Here is a 14,421-nt window from a genome sequence, read left to right on the forward strand (position 1 = left end):
GTGTGCAGTGATGCAAAGGTTTCATTAGTGTTAGTTTCGGATGGGCTGTTCTTGTGTTGTGAAGGTGAGAGCGCTTATGCAGGTCTTCCCATAAGATAAATCCATGTCATGTATTGTATAGATAGCATATATATTACAGTTGAACTCTTATTCTAATCATAGAATGGTTTGGGTCAGAAGGGGCCTTTAAAGATCATCTAGTCCAACCACCCTGCCATGGGCAGGGACAGCTTTCCCTAGATCAGGTTGCTCAAAGCCCCGTCCAACCTGAGTGCTTTAGAGGTGTAGTTGTTGGCAGGCAGCTAGATGTACTGTTACTGCAACATGGGCACTACTGGAATATACAGTGTCTCTTCGGTGGTTATATACTGGTAAAAATGGGAGTGGATAAAGAATAGTAAAGAACATACTATTAAGTAAAATATTTTGTTGTTACATATCTGGGAAGCGGTAGGGCTATTCTGAAACATCATCAGGACAGTACTGCACCAGTACACTGTAACGAGGGTGAGTGTAATATAACAGGGCTTTGTTAAATATATGTTCATGCTTAACAATATGGGAGCATAGTTTTGTATAGAAACATCAAACTCTTCCCCTGTTCTTTTTGTTTTGTTACAGTTGTTGTCTCCTGTTCTGGATCACATGAAGAAAACTCTTCACCAAATCCACCTCAGAAGCTCTCCCTGATAAAAAATAGGATGGTTTCATTGCATCAGCCTTCTAAACCAGGTACCGCAAGCCCTCTTCCTTACAGCCTCTTTATGTCTACTTCAGAATCTATGTGCAAGATATGTGTTGGCAATCACAAGGACCCTTTACTAGAAAGCTGTGCCACTGGATTTCTGACTGGAAATGGAGCAATGACTCAGAAAGGCCAATGTAACCATAAGGGAATCCCTTACTTACTTATTTAAAAAAAAAAAAAAAAAAAAAAGTGAAAAAGAAAAAAAAAGAGATACAACAGTAAAAAAAAAAAAAAAGGTGAAAGAAAAAGAATAATCTTCTCCATCAGCACAGTGAAATCCACCAGATTTGGGGTTGGGAGTTCTTGAAATAAGAGCTGCTTTCCAGCAGCTATAGAATAAACTGCATTTCTTGGTATCAAATGAAGTTTTTCAACTGGAATTTTCTTTTTCTAGGCATTGTAAAAGCCCAGTGAGCAGGAAAAAATGCTTCTGAGATAGGTAGGATGAATTTGGTCTTACTGTGGTGCCAAGATAGGTGTAGCAAACACTGTGCTTTATAAATGCCTAAAAGAAATGAGCCAGTTATCAGTGGTGTGGAAGCTTGGAAATTGAAGTGATGCCTTTTCATTTAGTGAAAAAATCACAGAATGGTTGAGGTTGGAATGGACCTCTTGAGATCATCTAGTCCAACCCCGCTGGCTCAAGTGGAGTCAGGTAGCGCAGGTTGCCCATGACCATGTCCAGATGCTTTTGAATATCTCCACAAATGGAGACTGCACAGCTTCTCTGGGTAACCTGTTCCAGTGTTTGACCACTCTTACAGTAAAAATGTGTTTTCTTGTGTTCAGATTGAATTTCCCATTTTTTAAATTCATGTCCATTGTCTCTTGTCCTGTCAGTGGACACTACTGAGAGGTATCTGGCTTCCTCTTTGTTCCCTCCCATCAGGTGTTTGTATACATTGACAAAATCCCCCTGAGCCTTTGCTTCTACGGTCTGAACAGTCCAGCTCTGTCAACCTCTCCTCTTATGACAGATGCTCCAGTCCTTCAACCATCTTTGTGGACGTATGCTGGATTTGTTCCAGTAAGTCTGCATCTTTTTTGTATGGGGGAGCCCAGAGCTGGGCACGCTACTTCAGAGGTGGTCTCACCAGTGCTGAGTAGAGAGGAAGGATCACATCTCTCAATCTGCTGGCAATGCTCTTCCTAACACGGCCCAGAAAGCTGTTGGTGTTCCTTGTCGCAAGGGTGCATTGCTGGCTCATGGACACCTTGTTGTCCACCAGGACCCCAAAGTCTCGTCAGAGCTGCTTTCCAGCCAGTCAGCCCCCAGCGTGTACTCACGTGAGGGGTTATTCCTCCCAAGGTGCAGGACTTGACATTTCCTTCTGTTGAACTTCAAGAGGTTCCTATTGCCCCATTCTCCAGCCTGTCCAGGCTGCTCTGAATGGCAGCTCAGTCATCTGGTGCATCAGCTGCTCCTCCCTGTTTCGTTACCTCCATGAACTTGCTGAGGGTGCACTCTGCCCCCTTGTCCAGGTCATTAATGAAGATGCTAAACAATAAAGGCAGGCCTGTGCATGTTAAAAAGTCACATACGTTCCTCACAGGAGGTGGCAAGGTGACCTAGCCTTGCCAGAGAGGAGTTCCTTATAGTAACATCTTGGAGACAGTACCTAATTCTTTAAAGGGTGATTCTCCTTTCTGGCATGCCCTGGACTGTCCATGAGCTTTCTTCAATCTAAGCTTCTTCAGAGCACTTTTGTAACATCTTAAAATACATCCTTTGCTGATTGTAGTAATATAGATATATTTCTCCCTCTATTTTACTTTTTTCCTTTTCATTTCTGTCACATTTTGCCTTTCTGAAGTTCTTAGGTGCTAAGCAGAGCTGGATATGAAGCATCTGTAAGGTGGTACACAGTAGTATCAGAAGTTGCAGCTTTCAGTACTCTCTTTCACCGTGACCCCATGAGTGTACCCAGTTCTTTTGCTCTGTGACTTACGCTAAACAACAGTTTCTTGTTGATCAATCTTTCCAACACAAGGCAATGCACGTGATCTGTTGCCAGAAATCTCAGAGTCCTTTTTTTACCGGATGTCAACAACTTCCCTGATCTATTTCAGACTCTTCTTCCAGGCATTCAGATCCTCTCAGGCCTCAGGTTGTGGCAGATAGGCTTTATGCAGCCCGGACAGTACGGGAATTAGGTGCTTTTGAAGGATAATATTGTGTTCTCTTATCTGAGCTGCTAACTGCTTTGTTATGTGAGGCACGTTCAAAGGATTAAGCCTGCATTGGTACAGTCCTTGCTACTGCAAGCAGGGGTATTGGTTAGATTTAATGAAATGATTTTGTCATAAATATTAGTTTCAAGTAACCCTCTATTTAAAAAAAAAAAAAAAAAAGGAATTTTTTCTTTCCTGAGCTCTCACTTTGCTTTCTAGCTCTGTCAGCTGTTGTGAGAGAAATTGCTTTCCGTGTTATATGACCAACTAGATTTTTACCTAATAAAAGTATTACTACTACTGACAATAAGTCTGTGAGTACTGAGTTAACCTGTCAAACTTTAATAAACTTGAAACAGCACAGCAGGTCTGGATCAGGACTATGCTTTGTCTCATAAAGCCATGGAGTTTCTGAGCTATTGAGATCCCTAAACGAGTTTTACTGGATCATAAAACCACAGCCTGAAGCTGTGCACAGACACCTTTCCCTAGATCCAGCAGAGCCAGGAGAGTGGCTGGGGCCCTCCTTCCTGTGCCCTGCTGGAATCACACACACTCACACACACTTAGTTAAAGTATAGCCAGTCTTCTGGAGGCTCTTATGGTTTTATTTCTGCCCCACCTGTGTTGCTTGTGCAACCACCTATCCTTGTTATATCTCTGACCTTAATTCTGTTCTTTATACCTGTCTTTTTTCCTCCCCAGGAATAGGGCTACCAGAGGGATAACATTGTGTCATTCGTGTTTGCAAGGTCTGAATACCGTCTGAACATTAGGATCCCAAATACGAATGTTTAGTCTCTTATTATTTCTCATATGGCCTGGGGGGGTCCTCCAGTTATTACTGTAATATTATTATTACTACCGAAAATAAATATCATGCAAGTTAATATCAGCTTACCCTATCTATTCAGCACCACTCTGTGTGGGAGAGCTTTGTGCAGCTAACATCCCTTCAGGGAGTTTATATTAGATTGATGAGAGAACAGTGAATTACTTCTTGTCTGGTTTCTAATATGCTGATTATGAAAAATTCTGGCCAGGATGATCTAGTGTTCTCAGTGCTGTGAATGGACTCTGGAGTTTGTTAAGAGGGTGTTCTTGTCCATTCTGTTGGAGGAAAGCAGAACTGTTTTAAAAAAATAAATTTTAAAATTAAAAATATAAAGCTTGCATTGCTCAGCAATTCTGCTTGAGAGCCTGTCAAGCTCTTTCTATTGCTGAGAGAGGGTTGACCTTAGAGTTTAAATTGTTCCTCTCTGCCAAAACGCTAAATCCAAGCAGTTTCAATATCCTTGCTGCACTAGGTATTATTCTCATTCAGGGTTTTATGTACATGCGGGCTAGACCTTCCACTGATGTAAATTCACTGTTGATACCAATGGGAGGATGCTATTTACACCTGCCAAGAATTTGCAGGGTTGTTTTTCATTCTGGCATGTTCCTTCACCTGCCCTGGGAGAGACTCTGTTGTTATGGCACAAGACAAACTTTCTTTTTTCCTTTCAACTCTTCCATTTCTTGGAAGGGAGAGCCCCTGTACACTGTACACGTGCCCATTCATGTGCCTGCATCACACCTGCCCCTTGAACTGGGGAAGGCCTCAATGAAACCTTTGGTTTCTCATAACAGAAATCTCTTGTATCATCGGCTCAAGCTGTTCATGGGTGACGTCTACAGACAGTTTTGGAAAACCGGACTGGGTGTTATCTTCAGTTGGTGTCCTGGTGTCTCAGGAGAGGCAGCAGCTGCTTCTGGAAAACAGTTCCTCCCGTGGAGATATTGAAGGTAGGCAGAGTTACAGTTCCCCTCGAATGGACATCTGCTTTCTCCCAGCACCGGTAGCAGCTGCGGGTGGCAGCGACAGGAGCCAGCAGGCTGAGGCCTCAGGCACATATCACTAAAAATACTGCAATATGCTGGTTCTGGTGCACAACTCGTGTGCTGTAGGTGCCCAAGAGTCACTAAGAGCCATATAACGTATGTGTACTGCCTGAGTTGTGTATGTATGTAGCCGGTAAACAGCCAGCTCCTTTATACTCATTTTGTATGCCCCTGTTTTAGGATAAGCTACTTTTGCTTCCAGAGACTGGATTTTTCTTAGGAAATTCAATCCTTTACAAGCCATGGCTGGCTCCACATGTCTGCCGTCTGACTTGCAAAGTCTTTGGCTTTTGTTTTGTTGGACGTGTCTTCACTCTGCTTTGTTTGGTTTCTTCTCTTATCATTCCTTCTACCACTTCTTTACTTATTTCCCCCATTTTTACTTTATTGTCTTTTCTCTACTGTTATTTTTTGGGTTTTGTGCATAGTCCTTTCCTTTCTTCTCATGATTCCTTTCTTCAAACTCCTTATCCATTTTCCTCTGATTATCTGTCTTCCATCCACACTGTGTGTCTCTTCTTTTTTTTTTTTTTTTTTTTTTTTCCTCACAGGGGACATTTTCCTCCTGAACACCAGTAGGCTCCCAGATAGATGTGAGTTCAGCCTGCATAGCCCCATCCTGCCTGGGAGTTTGGACTCTTGCTTGCTGGAACTGGCCATATGTTCACAGGATGCTGTCCCTCTCCTCCAGAGGTTCGCAGTTGAAATCAGATATGTGGAGACAAACAGAAATATAATAATTTCTCTGAGAGTTGGCCATGAGGAGGATGCCGGGTAAGACAATCAATTTGCAGCTGTTTAGACTTTGAATTGCAGGGCAGCGTGGAGTCCTCCAGGCCACTGTTTATCAGTGTCTTCTCCCTTCTTGAGATCATTGCTGCTGTTACAGCAGAAAACGAAGGTAGAACTGAAAGGACTGAAGTGTGCAGCTTCCTGACAGGATGTCTGTAACAGTCCCAGGTTTTGTATGTCCTATTTGCAAAGAACACACTTGCTTAGGCCTCACTCTTTTCCCCTCACATTGGAAGGGTCAGGAGTGGTTGATTCTCTCACTGATGCTAGGACTACAGCTGTAAAATCCACTCAGTCCAAAGACTGCCTTAGCAACATGACTGGTATCTCTAAATATTCAAGGGGTCCTATCATTTTTTAGAAGAGTCACATTTCTCATTTTGAGGTAGGGTTAACATTACCTCTTTTGTAATTTCCTCCTTCTGTCTGCTAAGTTCAGGAGCATCCTCTTTTGCTTTATTTTTAGAGTTCACGGAGGTGAAAAGCAGAGGCTAGAGGTGAAAAGAGGTGAAGACAAAAAAAGAAAGTGCAGCAACCCTGGATCTTGTCCTGTATTCTCTTCTCTTTGATCTTCCCAGTGGTTTACTTTTCCATTCCTGCATGTAGCAGAATGCAGTAAGGAGGAGAAATGGGCAAAAGGAATGAATCACAACAGGAAAAGTAGGAGAAAAGTCCACGTGTCATCTGATTTTGCCACTTTCCATGTGCTTGTTTTTCCTTTGCTGCAATATGCCTTGTAAGAACCTGGGCCAGACACTCAACAGAGCTTTTCATTTCCATCACCTGACTGACTCCCATGGAGAACTTAAGCAATAGATCCCAGTTCTTGTTTTCTTTGAGTCCTTTGGCACTCCCCAGGCTGCCATGGAGATCTGTAGCCAAGACTCCTGGTCAGCCAAAGATAGCAGAGTTTGACTAAAAAAAGGTATTTATTTTCTTTCAGATCCCCTCCCCCCTCCTGCTTTTAGCTATTGCTCACTTCCTTCCTGGCTACTCCTTCCCCTTCTTTTTGCCAATTTCACAAGGAATCTGTTGCATTTTCTGGGATCAGTTTCTAATGTCCTTTTTTACTTATAACTGCCCTTGCTGCTCTGAGTACTTGACAAGCCTCTGCAACTGCAGCCACAGCTCCATTCCCCTCTATAAACTCAAAAAATACTCTTTTGATATATCTAGCTGACCAGACAGGCTTTGATCACAATCACTGCAGCATCTCTGGAATGGATCAGATATGTTGTTTAACAGCTTATTTGAGCACTGTAAAACAATTCTACATGAAATCAAGGATATCATCTCTCTCAAAGTGATGGCATTTAGATTTATTAGAACTGAGTTAGCTTTACTGGAAGTTGGCATAGAGACTGGTATTACTTTTTCTTAGTGAGTGAAATGAAGCACTGGTAAGCCTAGAGGGTTTAGTATTAAGGTTTTAAAGACAGAAGGTGTCTGAGTCCTGTTCTAAATCAAGATGGAAAGGAGGGATAGAAAAGAGACAAAACAAAGTTAGGAACCATGTTAGGCCAAATACCCTTCCTTTTTCCATTCATTACAGGGAAACTTTTAAAATCTCTGCACAATTCCAGAAAAATCTGAGCACACAGGCAGGACAAAAATTTATTTCTAACACAGTGACTGAGCTGCTTCTTACTAGGCAAGTAGTCTGAAATGAACATTCTCTCCATGATTAAGATTTTAACAACATTGGTTGTTAAGAAGAGACACCATCCTGAAGTGTTCCTGCTTTCCAGGGGCTTTCCATAGGGAGTGAGAGTTCTACAAGCTTTTCTGTGTTAACCAAACACTGCTGCACAATTTGGAGCAGAACAAGGAGGAAAATGAGCAAATGACCTTGAGATAGAAACCTACGTGCAGCACATAGTTTAAACATTGACAATTACTACCAAGGGATTGTCTTGAGATCAGAGTAGAAACTTAGATTTAGGAAAAAAGCTAGGTGGCACTTCTTCAGAAAATCCTGCTTCAGTCCCTTTGTCACTCCTCGATTCCAGGATCAAGCTATACTTCATCACAAATTACAGCTGCACCAGACCACTTCAGTGAACTGTCCTCTTTCTGGACCTAGAAATCTTCTCCTGATGGCGTTTCCTCCTTCAGGATGCATCAGCTACATGGCTCCCAAAAGCTTAGATATATGTCATATGTGAGAGAAAGTTGCTGTCCTGTCCACCTCACTAACTACTAGGATTTATCATTAAATTGGTAGAATTGAGGCTGACACTCGTTTTTTCACATAAATACCTTAGTGAAAGAACAAAGAAACAGATGGACCTTCAGATACCATGTCCTCTGAACAAGTAGGGCAAAGTCGCAGTATTTATTGTTATACACCACATGTACAGAGTGTGGGTATTCTGAGTTACTACCATTTGAGGAAGAACCACTGAGGGAGTGAGGTGTTTGAAATTCTATATATTTACAAAAAATACATAACATTATATTTCTCATTATCTCCATAGAGCTTGAACATCAAGAGCTTGTAGCTTTGCTTGCAAGCCTGAGCCTTCTTCATCTGGCACTTGGCTCACAAAGCTGTCTTCATTTTCTCAGGGTTGCAGTTACAGTGCTTGTTTAGGTCACATCTAATGTCTTTTTTACTATTTCGCTTATCCCACCTTTTGCTCTTTACCATGCAGACCCAGAAACAGTCACAGCTGAAAATTCTTCTGAGTCGGTGTGCTTCTGTTTTGAATGGTTTCACATGCTTGTGTTTGTTGTTGACCACAATTATTTCAGTGTTGTCAGCCGAAACTGTTTCAGTAAAGGGTTAGTTTCTTTCACTCTAAGTACTCACACTTCAGTGAAAATAAAAAAGCATCACCTGGGGCAGGGGTAAACTTTTCCCTTTCTGTGGTCGATAAGCCAAGTTGATTTTGTTCTGGGTTTTTTTTTCTGAAATATAAGGCACTGGCCATGGTGGTCTTGGTAGGTCAAAAAGCAAAAAGTTCATGGCCACGTGCACGCATAGGTTTTCAGTTAGCCGACCTCACAAAACAATTATTGCTTAGTTTTCACATCTTCCCCTTTTTGGGGGGAGTGGTGGTGCTAAAATGCCCTGCCATTCTCTGAGACACTTGTAGAAACTTATCATCTTTGACACCTCTGTTCTACTAATGTGGTTGTTTTTTATCCACAAAAGTTATTTAACTCCTACTATCGTACATGGAAACATTGCCATATAGCTAATCTGAATGTCTAGGAACACGTATGGTGATTTGAGTTTCATAAATTAGGTGTCCAACCACATAAGCCTTTGAAAGGTAGTAGTCTGGTAAGCGTCCTCAGAAAATGCCTAATATGTACTGACAACAATGAGCACAGTTATTTCAATTAAAAAATGCAGCTAGAAAAGGAGAGGCTGTCCAGCCATTATGTAAGGCCATGATTTTTGAATGCTAATCTGGGAGTGTTATTTACTGTCCCTCATGCTTCTCTTGAAATTGGACCCAAGAATACACTGGGTCACATAAGAACCCACTAACTGGTTGGTGAAAGCAAGAGGGGTAGGCATGTGTTCTGCTCTCTCATCTATTTCTTTTTAAGTCAAATGTCTAGAAATGGATGTTTGTGAAGACTTGCAGGAAACAGTTCCCTGTATGTAGAAAAGTAATGTAAAGCCTCTAATTTGTATGTTCACTGATTGAGCCTAGAAGCATTTAGCATATATATCTTTGTGCAATAACCCATGCAGTGAGTCCCCCTAATTCAGAAAAGGTTTTAGCTTTCCTGTTCAGCTTTATTGAATTTTTCACTCTTAATGAAGAAATTGTTGTTCTTAATATTAAAAGTCTATCTTAAAATTAACGATCAGTTACCTTTGTTGGATAGGGAAAGGCATGGCATAGAAAGGATTGGTAAGGAGGGGCAGGAAAACTTTTGCTCAGCAGAGGAGATTCAGAGGCTAATGAAAATCAAAAGTTGAAATTATAGGTTTGCAGGGTGAATCTTGAATTCTCTTGCCTTAAGCATCAAGTTGCTTGCAACTCCAAACTTTCTACCCATGCAAATTTTTCAAAATTATGTCAGACTGTGATAGCCCTTCCATATATACAGATCAATTTTAACATCTCTATTTAGAAGAAGAGTAATATTACCTCGTTACTTGAGATCTAGTTTGACATAAAATCAATAGTAAAGGTATTGCCAAGCTTGGCATATCTGAAAGCCTGCTGCAATGATCCATCTTCTGTTAGATCGACAATGGTCTTCGTTCCTGATTCCATTAAGAAAATTAAATTGGCTCTGACTAGCCCCTGTTTGGATAGTGGGACCAAGCAAAGACAGTGTAATTATTTACAGCATTAGAAATCTTGCTGCAGTTGGATCTTGGGGGCGAGGCTTTCTCTGAAGGGGAATACCTTGATGATGATGAGACTCCATACACAGAAGTATTTTGGGTGATGCAAAGCTACTTGTCATTTTTGCAGTCTCTGAATGCTTGCCAGCTTTTGCTGTGGTGCTATAAATGGAGTCAAATTTCAGTACTAGAGATATTTTAGTGCAGAACTAGAATGTTTTATAAGACCTTAGGGCTCTGACTAAGAAGAGCTGCCAGTTCACACAAGTAGTGGTTTAAGATAGTGGCCTTGCTCTTCTACCAGATGCCACCACTCTCCCAGCAGAGATGGCAGAATGGACAGTGTGTCTTTCTCAGTTGTGACATTTCAGAGGTTGGTTTATTGACTGTTCTGGGTTTGTGTGGTGGGGTTTTGGTAGCAGGGGCGGGGGCCGCAGGGCCGGCTCCTGTGAGAAGCTGCCGGAACCTTCCCCGGCTCCAAGTCGGACCCGCCGCTGGCCCAGGCCGAGCCCATCAGTGGCAGCGGTAGAGCCTCTGGGAGAACACATTTAAGAGGGGGGGAACCTGCAGTGAGTAGTGGGGTTGGAATGTGAGAGGAACCCCTCTGCAGACACCGAGGTCAGCGAGGAAGGAGGAGGGTGAGGGGCTGCCCCTGCAGCCCGCGGTGAGGCGGCAGGCTGTCCCCCACAGCCCACAGAGGGGAGCGGGGGAGCAGATGCCCACCTACAGCCCGGGGAGGAGGACACCAGAGCAGGGGGATGACCCCCAAGATGGCCGCGACTCCATGGGAAAGCCTGCGCTAGAGCAGTCTGTGCCTGAAGGGCTGCAGAAAGGACCCATGCCAGGGAAGTTTGTGGAGGAGTGTCTCCCGTGGGAGGGACCCCACACTGGAGCAAGGGAATGGTGAGGAGTCCTGCCCCTGAGGAGGAAGGAGCGGCAGAGACAGCGTGTGACGAACTGACCCCAACCCCCATTCCCCGTCCTCCTGAGCTGCTGGGGTGGGAGGAGGGAGAGAAAATGGGGAGTGGGGTTGAGCCGGGAAGGAGGGAGGGGTAGGGGGAAGGTGTTCTAAGATTTGGATGTACTTCTCATTACCCTTGTTTTGATTTGATTGGTAGTAAATTAAATTGATTTTGGTTTTTCCCCAAGTTGAGTCTGTCTTTTGCCCACGACCATAAGTGGTGAGTGATCCATCCCTGTCCTTGTCTCAACCCACAAGCTTTTCTTTATATTTTCTCCTCCTCATCCCACTGGGGCTGGGGGGGGGACGACTGAGCGAGCGGCTTCATGGTGCTTTGTTGCCAGCTGGGCTTAAACCACGGCATTGACTTAGATCGCCAGTGGTTTTCATTTATTTTGATATACCAGGCTATAAATGGCAAGTTCCAAAGTGTCTGGTTCATAAACCATGGAGGATTCAGGTGCAGCAGCTGAACTAGTCATTGTTTTCAGCTGTGGGGCAGTAATCTCTTTAGTTGCTACTACTAAATATAACACTGGTTGTGAATCAGAGGCTGTGTGCTACAGGTTCCTGCGCTCAGGGGTGTGATAACACTGGTGATACTGTGATGCCTCAGCTGTGGGGTGGGTTGTAACTTGGTGGAGGTACTAGAACTATGTCTCAGTGCTTGAAAGGTCTAGTACACTTAATAGGTAAATTCAAAAGATTTAAAGATTGTTCTTACCTTCAGTGGCTCATTGAACCAATTTGATTAAGGCCCGTTGATTTTTGTGGCCAACAGGATGCAATGGAGTGATGAACAAAGCTGTGTCATGTAGCAGAAGTGATTCAGTTCTGTGTCAGTGCTGAACGGTCTCAGATGCTGTGCCACAGTGTGGCGGGGGGATATATTTCTAAGTGTATTTATAAGATACATCTATAAGTGCCAGACATTCCTGAAGCTGCCCTGTAATACAAAAGAAAAGTAAAGCAGTCATTCTCCTTTGTTGGACAGTAGAGATGGTGCGGTTGTGGTTCAGGGCTGGACATTTCTGAAGCTGACTGAAATTATATTGAACTATTGAATATGATACGATGGGACAGGAAACAGGATAATTAGGGTCATCCTGATGAGAGGAGCTCAACTTCAGATGAGTATAGGGTATCTGTGGGTATTTATGTGTGTGTACAATGGTGAAAGTGGAAGATGGGGGTATGCCATAGAAGAGATAGTAAGAAACTCTCACCAGAAAAAGGTACATAGCTGATTTGTGGAGGGAAGAATGAGTAAGATAACAAATCAGTGGCAAGCAAAAGCAGAAAGGGTGATAAAAAAAATTAAAGTTGCTTTGGGTTTTTTGCAAGTTGCAAAGCAGGTGATCTGTGACTTTTAGGTTGTGTCCAGCAGAGATGTGTTTGTTGTCCGGGTGTTGCCTTCTAATGTGTTTTTGGTGCAGGACAAGGACTAGATGGTCGCTTCATGGCAGCTGAAGGCATTTCCCAAATGAAAAAGTAATACTAGGATCAGAGCCTGAGCCACCTATCTTAACACTGTGGCTTAGTCTCCTTATCATCCCACTGGCACTGACTTAGAGTCACTCATCCAGGGTGGCCCCAGCAAAAATGGTAGCATGTAGCCTGTGGGTAAATTTATCTCTGTCTGGTACTCTTTTCAGAAAAGAGCTTAGAGCAAGGATTCCTTTGTCACTATCCTTGCTACAAACCCTTTACAAAATAATAACATAGTTTTAACTGTATTTTATTGTCTTGTTAACATGAGGTAGTAGGACAGTCTTAAAAAAATAATAATTTTTTAAAAATATATTTATGAATCCTGCTGGATTTTTTTAATGACACCTGGATACCCTGACTTCCATCAGACTGATTTGAATTAAGTACTTTGAAAATTCCTATTTGATATCTCTCTCTAGCTTTCAATGCCTAACAACCATCTTTAATTAGAGTGCGTGGGACCATCTGTCTTTCTCTGAACTGCCACAAGTGCTGCACAACTGAGAAACCTTTGCTGTATAGGGTCTATGGCACTTGTTCAGTGGTGAAATGTAAATTGCCAGAGCAATCTGCATTTTCTGGAACACCACTTCTCTTCTTCCCCTTGCTTTGTGGGTGCACTCTAGTTGTTAAGCCAGGAGATTAGACAGAGAATGCACAGAAAAAGGTCCTCACACTTGACACAACCAAGAAACATTCAGGGCCAGACACTTACTTCCAGGGCATACAATGTCAGTGTTAGCTTGAGTTGATCCAGAGACTTGTGCAGCTGCTTGGTTGATCTGTACTTGCAAGAACAAACAGAACACAACCATGTATGTGGAAGGCACATATTGGGGGCGGGGGTGTCCAAAATTGGTGGTAATTCAAGCCCCATTTTAACCTAAGAATCATTGGGAATGCTTGGATCTTTTCATCATTAGCAATAGGATCTGCAGCAAAGATAAATGAGCATGAGCTTGTTAGACTGAACATCACTTTTTTATATTAATATCTGTTTGTTATGTTGGCGCTTACATTCATCAACCTATTCCTCATGTGGATACTATTACTTCTATTTGGTACAGTGCAAAATCTTTATGCTAGAGACTCCATGGATTCCAGTGTGCTGTGTGTATGTCTGATAGCTCTTTGATGTCTTCTAGGATGAAATGGAAATACCTGATAGCCCAGATTGGCCGAATAGAAAGACCTTTTAAAATCACCTTGCTGTATTCAAACTGTGGAGCACAAGATGTTGCGGTACTAGCAGTGGGCTCCTTGCAACTCAGGAACTGCTTTCATGGTATGTTGCAACAGTCAGGTTTGGAATAACCAAATGCAGTCAGAAAAGAGCAGCATCCTCACCAAATTTGATGAGTGTGATCAGGGAGTTGGACAGATGGGATTTAAATGAAAGCTGAGTCTCCTCTGGGGTTTCTGGCAGTGCTTACCTGTCAAGGCTCACATTTGCCTGTGTTTTATGTGTGTGCACACATATGTACATGCTCCGAAGGCAGGGCTGAAGCTCAGAATTATAGAACTGATTTAAGTCATCCTCTCTGCTTTTCGGCTTTGCTTTGCTTGATCTTTGTATGAGAAAACAACAGGGCTTATGCTGCATCCAGCAACAAGGAGGGAAAAAAAGTCTTTGCCTAGATTATTTTGCCATTTAATATTTTTCTTTCTGAAATAATCAAGAACAAAAGACTACCCTGTGTCACTAAAGCCTTTTCCATACTGGGGCTCTATCTTCCAAATCTATAAAACACCCCAAACATTGATCTACATTGGTCCATGGGGTCTGTTTGCTACTGCCAGGCTGAGAACTTCTGTCTAAAATGAAAATAATTGGCATGTAATTATTCTTTCCAAAGTACTCCGAAATCCTCAGTTTTACCTGGCACTTGCAGTCCTGTTGCGAATGTTGTGCAAATGATCCTCAGTAGCTGTGCAGAACCTTGCTAATATCATTTAGGCTTCTTGGAAGTATAAGAGTCTGTCGGCACAGGCAGCCTGCAGGTTGGAGACATAATCACCTTCACTTCCTGGTTTTCATGCATTAATATAATGCTATTG

General features: G+C 42.7%; 1 protein-coding gene across 1 annotated transcript in view; it reads left to right on the forward strand.

Moving 5' to 3' along the window:
- Positions 1-14,421, forward strand: part of LTK (leukocyte receptor tyrosine kinase) — a 100,634-nt gene that overhangs the window by 42,012 nt on the left and 44,201 nt on the right. Inside the window, exons 2-5 of the mRNA XM_049825268.1 lie at positions 622-732; positions 4,553-4,708; positions 5,356-5,578; positions 13,509-13,648. Of these exons, the coding sequence (XP_049681225.1) occupies positions 622-732; positions 4,553-4,708; positions 5,356-5,578; positions 13,509-13,648 (630 nt within the window). The remainder of the gene's footprint in view (positions 1-621; positions 733-4,552; positions 4,709-5,355; positions 5,579-13,508; positions 13,649-14,421) is intronic.

The sequence above is a fragment of the Accipiter gentilis genome, chromosome 22, assembly GCF_929443795.1.
Source record: "Accipiter gentilis chromosome 22, bAccGen1.1, whole genome shotgun sequence".
Lineage (NCBI taxonomy): Eukaryota > Metazoa > Chordata > Aves > Accipitriformes > Accipitridae > Astur > Astur gentilis.